General features: G+C 42.2%; 1 protein-coding gene across 1 annotated transcript in view; it reads left to right on the top strand.

Moving 5' to 3' along the window:
• rnf123 (ring finger protein 123) overlaps nt 1–18328 on the top strand; it is a 123157-nt gene that overhangs the window by 87701 nt on the left and 17128 nt on the right. The window contains exon 39 of the mRNA XM_022742188.1: nt 11258–11352. Coding sequence (XP_022597909.1) covers nt 11258–11352 — 95 coding nt within the window. The remainder of the gene's footprint in view (nt 1–11257; nt 11353–18328) is intronic.

The following is an 18328-nucleotide window of genomic DNA, read 5'->3' as shown; positions in this document are numbered from 1 at the left end:
CTGGATGTATTATGGATGAGACTCTTGCAGAGTAGTCGAAGCACAATGTTGTTTTTTTTTAGATACTAAAGAGAAAGAGAAGCAAAGATGGGGAAGGAGAAGGAGACTGGAGTGTCTCACACACTCTCACTCTGTCTCATTAACATCCAGCTGTTTGCAGCTGGTTCATTTACCCGGAGAAAAGCTACAAATCAAGAAAACTGGAATAAATAGTAGAATAACATTTGTCCTCATAATCATCACAGAGTCAAGTAGGTGAGACACAAACCTGCCGCCGCCTCCTCTTCCACCGTCTTTAGTGACGACATTAAGGAGACGGACCACGGCTGTTTGCTGCTGCTGCCGCCTGAGTTTACGATGGCCAAATGTTTTCAGCGTGTTGTCGTGGCTGGCTGTGTAACCGTGGCAACCACAGGAACTACAGAGAGGGAAATGATACAGCAGCCGGTTTCATTGATGTCAGAGTTATCTGACTTACAGCCTTCAGCTCTTCACCAGTACAGAACAAACAGTCAGAATCTGATTGTCTGGTCCAGACCAATAAAGTAAATTTATGATAGAACTTGTTATACTAATCGTGTCATATTTATGAACCACCTGCTACAACCTGCTCTGTTTAGCTACATGCTTAGGTTGTTGTGGGTCATAGCAGCAGACTGTGGTGAACAGGTGAGAGCAGATGTTGTAAAGCACCTTCCGTATGTGGCTGAAAAAGGATTTGGAGACATCATGAATAATTTTAGTTCCAGATTTCTCTAATTATCATTCTGTCTGGACACATTATACTGCAGCCTCATTAAAAATACATTTATAGACATTGACATTACAGTAAATGAAATTCAGGTGAAGAGTTTTACAGGAGATAACTGCAACTACACGCTGCCTCTTGGTGCGCAGGATGCTTTATTTACTACTGCGTGTGTCCATTTACTGCATGGGTGGAGTAACATCAACTGCACTGTGGTGGAGTCATTCAAACCCATCAGGGTGATGACATGACTCGTTTTTTTACCGTCACCTTGTTCTATTCCAAAGAAACTGATGGCAGAACTTCATCGATCACATTTCATATCCCATTTAAATGATTGATAATTGTTTTAAAAAGACATTTGTGTTCACATATACAGTATATCTAGTTTACTGCCATCACAGCTTTCTCTTTGGATATATAATCCTTGTAGCAATGACACCCCCCCACCCCCACCCCTTTTTTTTACTGCACTCTTGCTGCAGCAGTTTCCATTTCAAAGACAAATCTGTTTCTGCTGTATAATATTAATTAAATTAATTAAAGATAGAAAAAAGAAAAATGCATGAACTGGCTGGTAACAGGGTCGATCCTCACATTGACCCGGAGGACAACATGAGTAGGAGTTGGTGTCAGTGAGTGAACGTCTGTAGCGTGGGAAACAGACAACCTTTCTACACTTACACACATTCAAGCTCCAACAATACAACTGTAAAAAAACACACAAACCATATGGTGAACACTGGAACACAAAAACATTTCTACTGTCAGAATGAGCCAGTTATTGTTTGTTTGCTCTAGATTTTGGACCGTAAGAAAACAGAGGATGTGCACTTGTGCATGTGTGTGTGTGGGTTGGTAGGTATGTGTGTTTCTGTGGGTCCAATATAACGATATAACAGTCCCATATAAGTAGATATCACCATCGCAGCTCCTGTGTCGGTGCATTGCAGCACTTGTCTAATTCCCGGTCAGTTAACACTTGGTAGAAAAAACAATGTAGGTACAAAGAGGTTGTTCAGTACAATACAACCCCCAGCGTCAACACACACATGCCTGTTTTAAACATTTATAATCCATCAAACAAATGTACACAACATGCCACAGGCATGAAAACAAAAGAAATAAGTGTGTGTTAAATCTCCTGAGATGCAGCAGCGCTCCGAGCTAAATGCTAACATCAGCAGGTATAATATTTACCATGTTCATAAACATAAAGTACAGCCGAGGCTGATGGGAACATCATTATCTCTACAGGTATCTGGTCATAAACCAAAGTACTGGACACATTAAAATGTTGACCTGACGATGGAACTAGTGGAAAAGTCAAGATCATCAGAGTTATTACAGTTCATCCTGAGGGGAACATGAACATTTGAACCAAAGTCCATCCAACAGCTGTTGAGATGTTTCAGTCTGGACCGACAGACATGTCTGTTAGCTAGACTAAAAACAAGACCAGGTCAAACCTAGTATATAGCTGGACCGTGTATGGTCAGTGTGTGAAATTTAGGACATAGTTGAAAACTGTTGTGTAGTACTGGTTACTATCAATTACTGGCCAAGGTTTGTCCAAAAAGTTGCTTGTTTTGTCGCTACGTGTTTCAAAAAAAGTCTCTAAATCTAGCAACCAGTGCGATAAGTTTGCAACACTGCAGGCTGTAAACTCCCCCTTATAGAAAGTGTTTGCACCAATTAATTTTTGAAGGAGCAACAGCCAATGGGGAAACTCCAACTTAGTCACGTGGCATTCAGCTAACCAATGGTGGAACTATGATCACTCACTCAGTCAGTCAGTCAGTCACCTACATTCAAGATTAAAGGACTGTCTGACTGCACAGGGGAGATATTTCTCATAAATTATGAATAAAGACAATCAATAGAACCCAGACAAAATAAAAAATAGTTTTCACTGGTAAAGTAAGCCTTACACAAGAGACTTTGTTACTTCATGTCTCGCTCTGAACAGCAACACTACAACACATCCTTAGAGAGTCAGTGTTAATCAGAGAGGCCACGCAACAGCCAATAGACTCATTCATCACCAGCACATGGTGCAGTGATTGCAGTTTACAGTCTGAGTCTTTTTCACTTAACGGAGAATATAAGTGAAATGTCGACTGCTTGGGCCACTGAGGAAAATTTTAATATGGCTTTTAGAAACACCACATGACAACTTATACTTAAACATACTCACAGTCACAGAATCTGAGGTAACAGTTTTAGCAATAACTTTTTCTACAGGAGGTAAAAATACATTGGATGCTGCTGGGGTCCAGACAGAAGGCAGAAAACTGACTGAAATGACTGTAGTTTGTCACCAGACAGGATTTTATTTAACACAGTAACAAATTCAGAGCAGTTACAGTCCATAACACACACTGAATCAGTGTGTGGAGCTCACAGAGCAGTAGAGGATCACAGCTCCCTGTTTTTCCCAGTGGAGAGCTCAGAGCCGGGAGGCAGGTAACAAGCTTACACACAACAAAGCTTTTGTTTTATTGGACCAGAACCCACTCAGCCACATATTAATGCCCCGCTCTCAGTCTGCAATAAAAAAACTATTTCATGTTTTCAATTTCACTCTCAATAAGTGGATTTACTACAGACGATCCCACTTCACAGTGCGAAGCAGAGAACGGCTTTCATTCCCGTTCGATGAGTCGTGTCTGCGTGTCAATAAACACTTGAAACTTTTCTGCAGAAATAAATAAAGTTATGGAGTGAATATGAAGATCAATGAGATCAGGGCAGCAAATAAACAAAATCCATTTTCTGTTTGCTAAAGTTTGCAGCAGGTGCAGCTGCAGTTTCTACCAGTGTCATGACACTTTGAATAAACACCGATATGTGATTGTCTTTTCTCATTTCTGTCCATTGTAGTGTAAATAACAACTGAAATGTAAACACAACCACTCGTATTCACATGATACATATTCACACAGGACCTGTTTACAGATATATGCTGCCAAATAATGTGTTTCACAGCGAAATAGACACTGTACTGTCAATACTGTGATGTCATACCACAGCCTCAAAGCCAGATTTAAATGAATGACACTAACGACCATTTAGTGTTTGAACTGTACTTTACGTAAATAGAAGGTGAAGATGGTTTTTTCCCCCCAAACCCATTTCTTTAAAAATCCTCCCAATAAGTCAACAAAGAAATTGCTCTTTGGTTGAACAGCTGATAACTCCAGCTGATGATGGCATCATGTGATAGAAGATCTTGAATTTCCCTCTGCTCTGCTGTGTAGTTAGAGAGTACAATGGTACCACAACCGCTTCACAGGCTTATACTGCAGAGCTGTTGTTCCTGTCTGTGCATTTATCCTGCAGCAGGCCTCTGTTAGTGAGAATAAAAATGAAACCTATTTGTTTTTATTCTTTTTAGTCAAGCTAGCAGAATAGAGCCACCACTATAGTTCAGGCTGAAACCTCTCAACATCTATCGGATGGATTGTGATGAAATGTGGTTCAGATGTTCGTGTCAAGGATGAACTGTAATAACTCTGACTTTTCATCTTACAACATCATCAAGTGAATAGTACATTGGCTGCATTTATATAGAGCTTTTCTAGTCTTATCGACGACTCAAAGCGCTTTACAACACGAGCCACATTCACCCATTCACACACACATTCATACAGCGCTTTTCTACCATACACCCACACACCGATGATACATTGGGGGCAATTTTGGGTTCAGTATCTTGCCCAAGGACACTTGGCAGATAGGATGAACCGGGAATCAAACCACCCGACCTTCTGATTAATAGACGATCCGCTCTTCCTCCTGAGACACAGCTGCCCCAGGTCAGCGTTTTAATTAGTCCAAACTGGTTCATGACCAGATACCTGCAGCACTAAGATGGTGAGAGAATGTCCTACAAAATGAGACCATAGTTTATTCTGAACCATAGTTACCTTTTATTGCTAAATGACCTCTAGTGGTTGTGTGAGACGGTGTCAGTCTTTTCAGAAAACGAGATGTTTACATTCAATTGACAGAGCCCTCTAGCAACCGTAGTAATTATGACGGGCACAAAGGAGGAAGTCAGGTGATATAGTATAAAGAGTGACACGTAGGGAAGACGTTGGGGTGAACGAATGGTCGACAGAGGAGACCGATGTTTCAACGTTATTTCTTTAAATCATGAATGTCGATGAAGGTCCTGCACCACAGTACTGTGACATCATAAAACAGTTCAGCAGTGATTTTTAATGGTTTACCTGTGGCGTATGTCCTGCTACCAGCAGGGGAGCTAATTCAGGAGACGCTCCTATTGGTCGTATGAGAAATTCGGGACAAACCACCTGTATGGCCTTCGAACACGTTGGACGATGAACTTGCTAACACATTATACTTGCTAAACGTTAGCGTGTTAGCATCATAGCATGACTGGACACTCTTTGCTTTTAACCTTCCCTCTCAGCTCGATTTTAATAAATTCTCCTCTTGTTCCTCTTGTGACATTTTTCTTGAAGCTCTCAGACTGTAATTATTGTTGAGTGGAGGTATGGTACAAACAAGTGGTGGAGGTGAACAGGGCAGAGGTTAAAAACTGGTGAGGACATATTCACCATTACTCTCTGCTCATGTCTTCATCAGTCATGTCCCTCAGTTGTTCATTGGCTAAGTGCCGAAAAAGCCGCTCGGTCTGAAACACGTTCGGTGGAGAAACTCTCTTCCCTTCCGTGTGTCCATTTATTCATCTCTTCTCTCTCTCTCTCGCTCTCTCTATATATTCACCCTCTCACTTGATGGCTTTCGATTTGTCTTTCCATTTACTCCCCCCTCATATAACCCCCCTCCCCTCCTGCAATCAGACAGATCCTCTTTCAGCAGAGGAGTGGTAGCACCCCGGTCTAGGCTGTGATATTGGCTCGTTGGACAGCTGCCATGTTGATCTGCAGTGAGAGATGACAATCGCTACACATGATATCTGCAGGAATACGGAGGGGGAGACAACAGGGGGGAGGGCGGACAAAAACAGAGAGGTGTAGATGGATAAAAGCAGACTAAACAGATGGATACTGGTAGTGTTACACTGTAAAGTGAAAGTACGCAGCAAGAAACCGATAAGAAAAGAATGAGGTGAAGAATATGAGACGGTGAGAGAGAGAGACAGGCTCTTTTCTCTTGATGCCAGGAAAAGCCTTTTTGAATTGACAGTAATCCTCTGCTACAACAGTTATTAACTCTGACATTATTCTGACATGAGCTCTGGAAAATAGAATCCAGATGAAACAAAAGAAGCCTGCAGGAAAACAAGCTCATTTGCATTTCTGCAAAGGTCATCTTTTTCTTATTATCTTTTGAAAACTTCCAGGAATTAGCTGATGCATTGATCTTTTCTTTTACAATGTTTTTCATTGATTGATGAGCTGATGAGTTTGCTGCGACATGATCTAAGTCCTGACTGCTGAGCATCTAACATGTTTTCACTGTCGACAGTTTACGAGCGACTCCCCACTTCTGTCCGTTGAACCACTGTACAACAATCAATCAGAAACTCCTTTCTGACCCCTCCCACCCTCAGGGAGGGGCTACAGGTCTTTGACCACTAAAACAACCTGCTTTAAGAATCTGCTGCTAGAAGGACTCTGAACCTCCACCTATTTCTCATCTCTAATCCTGCTGCTGAGTCTGTGCGCAGCTATTTCACCAACTCTGCTCGTGTGGTCTTTAAAGTGAAGTGAAGACATTTCAGTCTGAACCAAAGTGTGGACTGACTGATCCTGAAAAGTAAAGCCTGCAGCGATGATGAGGGTGAAAAGAGTAAATGTGTGCAGAGACAGAAAGGGAGAGAGAAATAAATGAAGGCAGGAGGAGAAAGAAGAAGCGAAATGAGGGAAAGAGCGAAGAGACTGTGAAATATTCTGTTCATGTAGGTCACCTATCACTGTTCACACTCCTCTATCAGACACATGCAGCAAAGGGCATCACTTAGAGTATCAGAACATTTTAAAGGCCTGATGTGAAGTTACCAGAATAAGAAATGTAAACGCTTCCCTGAAAAGAAGCAATTCTAAAAGGTAGTAAAAGGTGGTACAGGACATTTATTTATATGAAAATGTCATGATTTATTATCAGGGAGTTCAGCAGGGACAGCGTGTGCATTTCTGTTTTATTCCCGCCACATGCATTAAAACGCTCAGGTGTAATTTCAATGCCATCAGTAAAAACATGGACTATGCAACAAACACCACAGAAGCGTTCTTCACAATCACGTAGACTGGAGGAGGCATCTGATGGTTCTTGGCTGACGAGGACTAACGGGGAGACCCGACACTGACAGCGTGAATAAACAGAGCTATAGTTAGTTCAGAGAGTTCAAAACGCTCAGAAGGCGAGCAGCTGTGTTCTTCACTGGACAAGTGACATCCTGCTCGCAGTCTGTCTCACATGCTGCTGACTTTGGGTTCTTGGATTTGATCATCACCTCTGCTCTAGATGCTCTAGATCATGTTGTGTCTTATCTAAGTTTGCTGACGACTGCTGTCTCACTGTATTACCCTCTCATTGTCTTTTCTACACACAATATATTTCCCTCACTCCTTTTTAAGGAGACGTTTCTCATCCACCTGTTTTATGCACATTTTCAATTTCTGCATGAAAAATTCTGAGTGTAAACAAAACCCCTCTAGTAAAGAGGAGAAAACATCAGGTCTGTGTGGAGCCCTGATGAGGAGACTGGAACCTTCCTCACATTAATACATGTTTTCTACATGGATTTTCCACCATTTGAGCTCTGACTGGAGCTCTTCTATTGATCATCTTCTTATGCAGTGGTTTAATGGCAGCGACTGGAGAATCAGCTTCACCAGCTGTTTATCTCCATCAACCCAGTCAACTCATATTCACACAGCAGCAGTGGAGGGAAACAAGACTTCACTCATCTTTTACTTTGATGACTCTAGAAATACTGCTCATATTTGTGATGCATTTAGATGAAAACCTGACTGATGGCTCTGGAGTTGTTAAATATAAGCAATGTGCTTATAACTGTCACTCAAGTGTCAGATAAATACAGAGCTGCTTTTCTCTACGACAAACAGAAAACAGTCTCTGCATGGACGAGATCTGCAGTCTGCGTAGCTGTGACCTGCACTATAAGGACTCACCACAACCTTGCATTTGCATAATAGCCTCTCGTATACAGTACACTGTGGCTGTATGAGGCTGTGGACGAAGCCAGTGGGTTGGTAAATTGAATCAGGAAAGTATCGGTGATGGATGCTGTTCCTGATCACAGCAGTGTCCTGGTTTATGTCAGTGAGGAGCTAATGTTGGACTTTTTTTTTCTCTTTGGAAAACTTTTAAAACGATCAACATTCAGCCTTGGTTCCAGTTATTGTATACTAAATTAATACTTTTTTCTGCCTGTTATCTAACAGTCAGGCCACAGACTTAGCTCAGATGTCCTTCACAGTTATGCCCTCCAACGTTTTCCCCTGGCTGGTTGGGATATGTCTGTTCAGCCTTGGGTACTCTTCCCTGTGAGACATGCCCTGAAAACTTCCACAGGGAGACATCTGACTCAGTCAGCATGAAAGGGCAGCAACTGTTCTCCAGACCCGCGTCTAAAGACTTGGTGTTGTGGTTTAATATCAGCTCTCCTATTTGAGGACAACTCGAAATCGAAATCTATGCCTCACTTAACTGGTGAAATGTTCCTTTTCACACCCCATTAGATTCCCATTACAAGATGTGGTCTGTTTATCACAAATCAGCATGTTTTGCTTCAGGTGCGATCTCTGTCTGTTCATCTTCAAGATGTAAAATTAAAAGCCTCACTAACTCTTCAGAAAATAAAGAAGGAGAGGAAAGAAGAGACAGGGCGAGCATAAAAAGTGAAACTAAATGGAAACTGAAACTTTGCTTCATTACATCATTGCAAATAATAAATAAAAATATACAGATAAAACAGGCACAGCACATCACAGATTTCATGTCCTGCTGAAATGTCCACAGCTACAGAATCAGTATCATTCTCTCCAGAGCCAGTGGTATTGCCGAGAGCAGTGGGGTGTTGGTCACCTCACAGCTGGTGATCCTCCAAGGCGATGCCAGTTGTGGACTCTACCCACCTGCCTCTGGGACAGGAATAGCCCCGTTGGATCGGCGAGTGGCCCCTCAAAGGTCCGATGATGCTTCAACAGAACTCCTTGTTGGATGATTAAACAGCTACAGAAACAGTGATTTGTCAGATGCGTGCAAGTGGGAAAATAAGAAGAGTTTGAACTTCGTCCTCAGTTATTTTGCTATATCTGCTATTTTTTTGTCACTTTTCACGTGAACAACTGAGGTCGACGCCGTGAATGGCCGTCCAGGGGAGACTGTGTGTGGAAGTTCACTACAGATAGAAAACCTTTCACCTTCAGACGTGGTTTGACAAGATGTACAAACTAGTGACATGACAACTCAGAGCACAGGGTCGTGAGCTTTCTTTAGCTTCACAAGGTGCATGTTGAGTGGAGTGAATGGACAAAGTCTCTTGAGCTGTCTTTTTCCTGTGGGAGGAGTGAAGAGTTGATCCTCTGTTCCATCTTCCCATCATGAGTCAGGGAGGTTAAGTGGAGCCTTCTAGCTACATCACTGACCTCAGAGAAAGGCAGTGAGAGAGGCAGCGACTCCCACAACTCCCTCATCCCCACTTCTTCCACTGAGGTCATAAAGTGCGCTCTTTACACTGGTCATTCCACTTCCTGTGCTTCTAGCTGGTTGAAGGTTAGCATATTCACTCCTCTGCTGAAGACAGCCTGGGAAAAACTCTGTCTTACATGTCCAGTTGAGGAGACCCCCTTTGAGTGCAGCTGCAATTTTTTCTTCATGTTTTGTCCACCAACTCTACCCACACCAGAAATTTTGCTTTGGTGTGGAGCCTGAAGCATCGAAGCCGAGCCCCCGAAAAGCCCCTGCTGAAGCCTGCAGCTTCTTCCACAATGAGTAACTACAGCCTAATGCATGTTCCAGCTCTGACAAGTCACTCTCATTCATTCATTCTTCATACTGCTTACCCTTCTAGTGTCGCCCGGGGGCTGGACTCAATCCCAGCTGACATTGCTGCTGCTACTGACATAGCTGGGCAGGCCTGACAGGTCGCCAGTCTATCACAGGGGGAACATGTAGAGACCAACAACCATTCACAGTCACTCCCACAGGCAATTTAGACCTAGAACCTAGGTGGATTTGCTTGAATTACTTTTAGTATTTAGGCCAGGGGTTCTCAACCTTTTTTGGCTCTAGAGACCAGTAATCAGTCGGTTCTCAAGACCAGACTTGAACCTTCCTGCTGTGTGGCTCTAGTGCTAACCACTGCACCACCGTGCTGCTGTCTGAAAAGTCGATTCTAGTATTTAGGCCAGAGGTTCTCAACCTTTTTGGATCTAGAGACCAACAACCAAGTCAAGACCAGTCTTCAGGACTCGTGGGGTGGATGAGTGGGTAAATCTTTTGGCAATCATTAAATTAAATTAAGTTAAATGGTGTGTGATCCCTGGGTGTGTCTAGATTCTTCTATACAGTCTGACTGCAGCTGTAGGAAATGTCCTATATTTGTCTCAGTGTACGACAAGGATGCTATTCTGAGCAGAATCAGATACGCTACGTGAAATGAATAATGATTGTTGGATTATTTGCATTTCTTTGTGGCTGGCTTAGATAACAGTGACATACTTGTTTCTTTCACCTTTGTCTTTGTGGTTTATATTTGGTGCTTCGGCTGTAACAGGATCTCTGAATCGGAGCACAGTGTTTCCCAGATGTCATTCATAGTCTCCCTGACTTGCACAAGTCCAGTATCAGACCTCAGATCAGCTTACACAGCAGTGATTACAGCAGCGCTCTATACTGGGTCAGCTTTCTAGATAAGGATCACAAAGTCCGGTTTTATTGGTTTATTTGGACTTTAAAAGCAAGATTTGGCCAAACTTGATTAAAACTAGATCAACCCAATAAAGACACGTCAAGAGGAGGAACAAGATAAGTTTGTGAAAGACCACACAGAGCTGCTAGCATGGCTGGAGACTCATGGTCTGGTTATATTTCATTTTCAAGCAGCAGAGTGGTAGAATAAACCTAAGAAAAAATCCCATTAAATAGGCTCTGATGAATGAATGGTAAATCTGAGAATTTCAGAACTAAAATAATCAGATCTTGCTCTAACAGCTAACCACTAGCATGTCTGCACATCCTACAAAACTTCCCACATTCTTCACTGATAAACATTTAAATCAGCGTTGTAAAGCTGTCATTTGAAGAAAATATGGTACTTGCACAGTGTGTAAATGTTTTGTGTGGTCAGGGTTGGTTAGCAAAGTATGACAGGACAGAAAGTAACAGCAATTAGCCTTTATCAAGGTAAATTAAATTTGTTTTCTGCAGTGCGTCCGACTAGGTTTGTCCTGGTCTGAAGAGAAGCTGCCATAAAAAACACAGCATGTAGACTTTTCATAATCCTGTATATTAATGTGTGTGTGTGTTTCCGTTTCCTCCCAACAGACACAGACTACATCAGCGAGGAGGAAAAACAGAAGGTGGAGCTGATGTTGGCGTTTCTCACAGAGGAGTCCAAACAGGCTGCAGCCAGCACAGCTGTAAGTACAACTGCATGTGTGAGCAAACATCAGCACATCCTCCTCCTGCTGTCTCATGATAGCAAAACAAACTGTTGTTGCGTTTAATGCGAGTGTTAAGACTCATTCAGCAGTGCCTTGTTACTGCTTCTCATATCCTGAATGTGTTTTAAACTCAGGGTTTAACTGTGGCAGTAAAAGCGGGGTGTGTTTTATGTTTGTCTTGACAGATTTGGAAAATTATAATAACTCAAGTTTCAGACTGTTATTGTGCTGTCACTCACTCGGTTAGTATGCAGCACAAAGTAGATAAATCTCCAACCCATCATTAGCATAGAGTACAAAACAAAGAGTTGTTTTCAGAGGAGCTCAGGCAGGAACTCTTCAGTATTTAACTGTCTCAGAGAAGCTGATATTGTGGGAGGCAGCACCGCTCTACAAAGGCGCAGAGCAAGAATAGCAAAGTTAAAAAAAAGGGTTTAAAGTTTTCAGGTTGGCTGTTTGTAACGCCTTTATTTTGATGCCTTTCTAGTTTTATTATTCAACCCTAAAGATTACTGGCAAAGACCAGGCTCATGGTGTCACATAGTATGTAGTCCTGAGCTGTGACCTTTTTAATTTTATGAGTGACCTTTACACACTTGACTCTGCAGTGAGATGATTTTATCCTTATTAAATATCACTCAGCAGTAAATGTGTCTCCTAATGGGAACAGTGGCGCCTCGGACTGAGGAGCTGCTGTCAGATCAAGTCTTACAAACTTGGGTTCAAAGTTTTCAGATTAGTGAGATCTACTAAATGTTAATTGTATAATGACAGGGGTCATATACATGAAGGTGTCGTCCTGTACCATGCCTGATGCATAAAGAGTGCAGGTACTGAGCTCTGCCTTTGGCTCATCTTCACTAAGTGACACCAGAGAAAGTCCAGTATCTATGAACAAAATTTGTTCTTTCTGCCTAACTGGACTTAGTTTAGGTTAAAGTTGACTTGGCATGCCGGGTGTTCTTAAAGTCTGGTACTGTGGTAGCTGTGGGTTAACACTTGAGCACTGTTTTTCAGCCTATATCTCCTCACATGTCGTCAAACTGTCCCATTAAAAGTAGCTGAATCAGCTGTGATCAGCTCCTGTTTGCAGTGCAGCCATGGATGTTCAGGCAACTCTCACTGGATTACTGTTATACTGAAGAAAACTTAAAAACATGAAGACGTGGATTTCTGGAGGTTTATTGTGTTTAGACATCAGAGATGAGGATATCCACAGAAAGTGGAAGTCACGCTGAATCATATCAACATGTGTTTCATGTCTTTGTGTCGAGACTGAACAGTCTGACTCAGTCAGGACTCTGAGAAGGAGGACGATAAGAGGGTTTGATAAATCTGACACTCGTACCAACAAACCTCACAGAGGACAGTCAGAAGTTTAGGAGAAGAGATCAAAAATTGTTCTTTCATGAGACCCGATTGAAGTCAGCAGTTTGGACAAACTGATCCTGTTGCCCTTGAGGGTGAAGCTGGTCAGGAGAAACCCATTTCCTCCGCCTGTCCGTCCTGCTCTTCCTCTCCGCAGCGGCAACCCGATCCTTTACTCTCCCCTGTCGACTCCACCACAAAGCTAAACTGGCCAGAGAGAAGATTTATTATTGATAAAGGGAAGGAGGAGGGAAAAGGAGAAGGAGCGAGGAGTGAGGGAGGGAGGAGATGGAGGAGAGATTTATAAATCATATTTTTGCTTTGTCACGCTTCAAGAATCAGTATTTCAAACTTCTGCGACAGTAATATCAGAGGCGATGTAATGGACAATAGATTCTGTGCATTTCATTAGACTCTGGGAGGAAATACTGTAGAAAGAGATGAAAGGAAAGAAAATAAAACACAGTCAGAGCCTGAGCTGTATTTCTACAAAGTCACTAATGGTCCTCTGCAGAGAGGGGAGGCTCTCTGCTCTCTGCTCTCACTCTAATGTACGGTTTTGCCACATGATTGGAAATTATTCTCCAGTCCAGTCACTCTGACTCAGAAGTGGTACATGTCTTTGAGCTAGCAGTGATTTTTAGTCTTGAATAGACGCCGGTGAATTTTGTTTTTGGTTTTTCACTCCATCTACTGTGTGTGTGTGTGCCATTGGTGTGTGTGTGTGTGTGTGTGTGTGTGTGTGTGTGTGTGTGTGTGTGTGTGTGTGTGTGTGTGTGTGTGTGTGTGTGTGTGTGTTAAAGCTAGAAGTTCAGTCCTCTGCTCTTAAGCCTGGCGTGGGCCAATCATTAAATCTCTAGAGCACATGCTTCACTCAGATATGTTTACCTGCAGGTTCCTTTTATTCTCTAATGTAGTATGTTTATGTTTTTTTTTATTTGTTTTTATCTCCGTTTCAAACCTCAGTGGAGTTGAATCAACCAATCAGCTTTGCTCGATTCTCAGGCTCACAACAACAGCGACGCTACGACAAGTTCAAATTCAGCTGTGATTCTCACAGAGAGCCGTGTCGTGACCTCCAGTATCTTTCCCATCAGACTTCACTTCATGAAGTCGTGAATGTAAAGTTAAGTCCCAGACGAACGGCGTCCTCCAGGCGCTGAGCAGTGAAATGTGCCGGAGCTGGGCCGACATCGTCTGGTATCAGCTCACTGCAGATATTCTAGTCTCTGTGTATGTGTTGGCTGATCAGTAACAGTAAATGTCAAACTATGATTCAGATCATTTAACAACAGTGTCTCCATTACAGAGTGTCTCCACCAGAGAACAGTGACTAATCTGAGGGCTCGGTTTCAGACTGTTTGCTTATGTTATGTGCTTATGTTATCACATTTTTTAAACTCTCAAATATCGACATCGCTGTCAAACTTCCAGATACCTGTCATGCTCTAATAGCTATCTTTTCTGCAGCCCTGTAGTGTGGCGGTGTGTGGTTATTTGTGTTGTTGTTGTGTTAGGCTATTATACTGATGTGTGCGATTTTTCTGTATGTGTACATGTACAGTTTAATGTGGACGCCTCTGTGGTTGCGTCTGTTGTTTCCGTTGTTGCACATGGTTACCTGGGAGTGTCATCAACCTGCTCTTTAACATAAAAGTTAAATACCAGCGATTTAATAAGTGCGGCAATATTTACCTTGTTTGTGCAAAACTACAGTCTTTAATGGTCTCAAATTATTGGGTAACACAACGTGACTTCTGACCACACCACTGGGTTCTACAGGTGCACTGGTGTCAGAACCACTGCAGCTGATCATACAGCAGACAGAGAGGCATTTTGGGAAGTGTGGAGAGTTTGTAGGGGTCTTTGATCATTTCGAGCCCACGTGATATTTTGATGTGAATCTGAAGGTGCTGTTTAGAGGCAGAGTCAGACGGAGACCGAGCGGATCACATTTAATAGTTTGTTTATCTGAAACCATACAGCTGTGTTTTACCCAGAACAATCTCCAGGACCTTTTATGTCTTATGTAACCCAAACTTTTTATCTGATTGTTAAACATTTATTAGGGGAACTACAAGAGTTCTTGTATTTTTTATGGCAATCCATCGTCCTTTTCTCATGAGGGGGGGAGGGGGGATTTGAGGGATCCTTTTTTGGGAAGAGATGGACAGTAACACTGCTGTTTGGATGTGTAGGTTTCACTTCTTCAAAGGACTGTTTGAAGGTTCAGGCTTCGTTTTAAAGTTAAGGTTAGAATTACATTTAGCTGAAGGTTATGGGTTATTTCAGTGAGGATCCTCACAAGTATAGAAACACAAATTGTGGCATCACTGGGTAAGATCCATGGCAACAAGGGCCCCCCAGGGCACTTCTTGGGTGCTATTTTACTCTCAAATTACTCTTTTCCTTTGCTCTTTCTCTTCTTTCCCTCAATCAGTATGTGTCCCACCCCCCCAAGCCTCCTGGGAGACCCTCTTCTGTAACTACCCTGCATCCAGCCCAGGGGTTCTGCGGTTCAGTGTTTGACTTTTAAAGGCCTTTTTTCTGCAGAAAATATAATCCAGTACCTTTTCATTGCTGGTTATGTCTTTTATTTTTGTCAGAACCCCTCAGCTGTATATAACAATAACTCATAGCGAGACCTAGACCCATGTATGAATTTCTGAACAGACTTGAGGGGCCTGTGCCTCTGTGTGAAATGCTTGTCGGTATTTCTCATCTGAAAGTCACAGAGCTCAGCTGCAAACTTATTATTCTTGCTCAACTGTTTTGCACATGAAGACCTTAAAAAAAAAATTCACTTTTAATCATGAAAAAATAATCAAGATTCAACACAGCCATCCAGACCCACGCTTGCTTTTCTTTTTAAGCCCTCAGCTCAGAGATAGAAACCCAGAGTGAAGGGATGAGCAGTAGAAAGAGAGTCGGGGTCTGAGCTGGTCCTGGTTCAGTATCTGTCCCCTCGGACGGGACTGATTCCTGCAGATGCCACCTACAGCCGCCGGCGTGTTCTTAAATCATTAGACTGTTTGAAAAGCTGTCAGGTTGGTTAAGTGTTGGTAGCTCGTTTCTCTGAATCTTTCCATACACAATTATCACCTTCTCACACACACACACACACACACACACAGAGCGTGCAGAGATACACTGCGCAGCTTCACAAATGTAAACATACCACTTTTTTTTTGTTTGCTTATGTTCGCCACGACAACAGCTTGGGATGTCAGGGCAACCAGATCCACAGCGCCGGGGTGTTAAAGATCCAATGATTATCCTCTAAATGGATGGGGGACGAGGAGGAGGAGAAAGACGAGAGGAGAGACAATGAATGCAACGGATAAACAGGAAGAGAGACGGGGAGAGAGAGAGTGATGTGTGTTAATGTGTGTGAGACAGGAGCTGCTGTCTGATGACTACCGATGTGTTGACCTTTGTGTTAAACCCGCTGAGCTTTACAGCTGAGAGGTGTGGACTCCATGTTCCACCTGATCAGTTTACTGGACATGATTTATTATTCAAATTTAATTTAAAATGTGGTGGTTCAGTTAAGATGAAACAGTGACACCTCAACACCTTGCTACAGCAGTCGAACCCTTTCTGACCTGCACCTCTTTACGTACGTGATGGCAGTTTAACACGTTGGTCTCATTTTTACATTAAAGTCTCAACAACGATTTTATGAGGTCAGACCTCGTAACATTTCTGAAACATATTAAGAACAGCACAGGTCTGAACTGAATTAACCGAAAGATTAATTTAAAAGCTGCAACTGAAAATGCAAATTAGGAAAAAACAGGTGGATGGAAACACACAGTAAGAAAGAGAAAGTGTTTTACCCAGAATGCCTGACAGAAAACACTCTGGTTTCTTTATGTCATGAAACTTTACAACTGACCAATGTAAAATCAAATATCTCTCAGGATATGTATTAGAATCAAATGAAGTGATAATTAACTGTGCACTTTTTTACCAACTCCAACAAACCTCCCCATCTTTAAAAACTATTATCATTATTTCCTTTGGTGTGTCCTTTCAAAGTAAAGTAACGTTTGAGAAACATGGATTGATATTTAAGGAATCCACCCTTTAAACTTTAAAGATAAATAATAGATTAAGGAATAATACTTTAACATATATAATATAATATGTTTCTGTAACATCACTCAGTACAAAAGAGAAAGCATTTGGCTGAAAGCTGCATTTTAAACCACAGAAACATCATGACAGCAGCAAAACAAATGAAGTTTAAACTGTAGGAACTGTATTCCTCTGACTAAATAATGCCTCGAAAAGTTTTTTAACCCCAAAACTTAAGATACTGGCAATGAGATATGTCTTCTTCTTTTTTTTTTTTTTTACCACAACTTTTCCAGCTTTCGACTTTTCCTCTTAATAGAAATGAAAATTACTTTTGATCTCTAGTTGTGTCAAAGTCTTTGTAAAGGAAAAAACTCAACTGTGCCAGATATTGAAAAACTACAGCTTCAAGTGTCAGCGCAACTCAGTCTGAATGAGAGGCAGTGAAGTGAGTGTCTGTTATTAAGTCAGCATCTTCTATCAAAGGAGGTTTCATTAAATTGGTTGTCAAATCCAGGAAGTTTAACATTATAGTGTGACATCTCTTGCTTACACCAGCGCTGCTGCTGCTGTCAGCGCTAACAGACCCATCACCCTGACTTCCTGTTTACACTCAGCAACCGACATGTCTGACACGTCTCGCTGTTAATCTGCGGAGCAGGACGACTGACCCTGACTATTAAAAAGTAACAAAGAAAGACGAGAGGGAGGACAGAAGTCGGCTTCACCCAAATGCTTTCATGTTCAGGATTACAGGAATTAATTTTTTGCCCTTTTTCACTCTTCTTTTCTTCTCTTATCTTTTCTTCACACATCAGTGGTTTTGACCTTTTCCACCCAAGACACTGTGTGTTCCTTTCTGCACAATGTGACACTGCTACAGACAGTTCACTGATTGCGGGTTTAAAATGATAAAACTGGACACGGTGGATGACAAAAGAACACATTGGAACCAAATGTACGATCACGGCGGCTTCATTTGTGTCCTGCAGACACTTTGCTGTTTGTCTCCTTCTTTCTTCCTATTAAAAATATGGATATCAGCTTTAATGAAGCTGCCAAATCAGCCTCTCTCTGCAGACGTCCACATGGCCAAACACGACGTCCAAATATTCCCGACCGTAAACCAGACTGTGAAGCATAATTATACAAGCGCATACAACAATGTTCCCCCCAGGAGCTCAATAGAATCTTATTATTTACGTGGAACAATGAGCGGTCCAGACTCAAAATATCCACTGCCCACCACAGGAGGCCGGACGAGGGGGCTGACGGTTCCAAACTTTAAAATAAATCTTCAAAATTTAAATGAAAATGATTCTTTTGGTCCTTCTTGTTAAGGCCTTTGATTAATTGGTTTAACCCCGAGGCTGCAGGGTGTCCCGGTGTGCTTTAGAAGAGACAACCAGGATGTCATTCACGCCAACATTTCTATCAAATAATTTCAGCTGCGGTTCGGCCCATCTTACACATGTAATTCACACTTGGCCAAACTCCCGGAAAA

The sequence above is a fragment of the Seriola dumerili genome, unplaced genomic scaffold (genome assembly GCF_002260705.1).
Source record: "Seriola dumerili isolate Sdu_G_001 unplaced genomic scaffold, Sdu_1.0 BDQW01000066.1, whole genome shotgun sequence".
NCBI classification, from domain to species: domain Eukaryota; kingdom Metazoa; phylum Chordata; class Actinopteri; order Carangiformes; family Carangidae; genus Seriola; species Seriola dumerili.
This window is presented reverse-complemented; position numbering and strand designations above follow the sequence as displayed.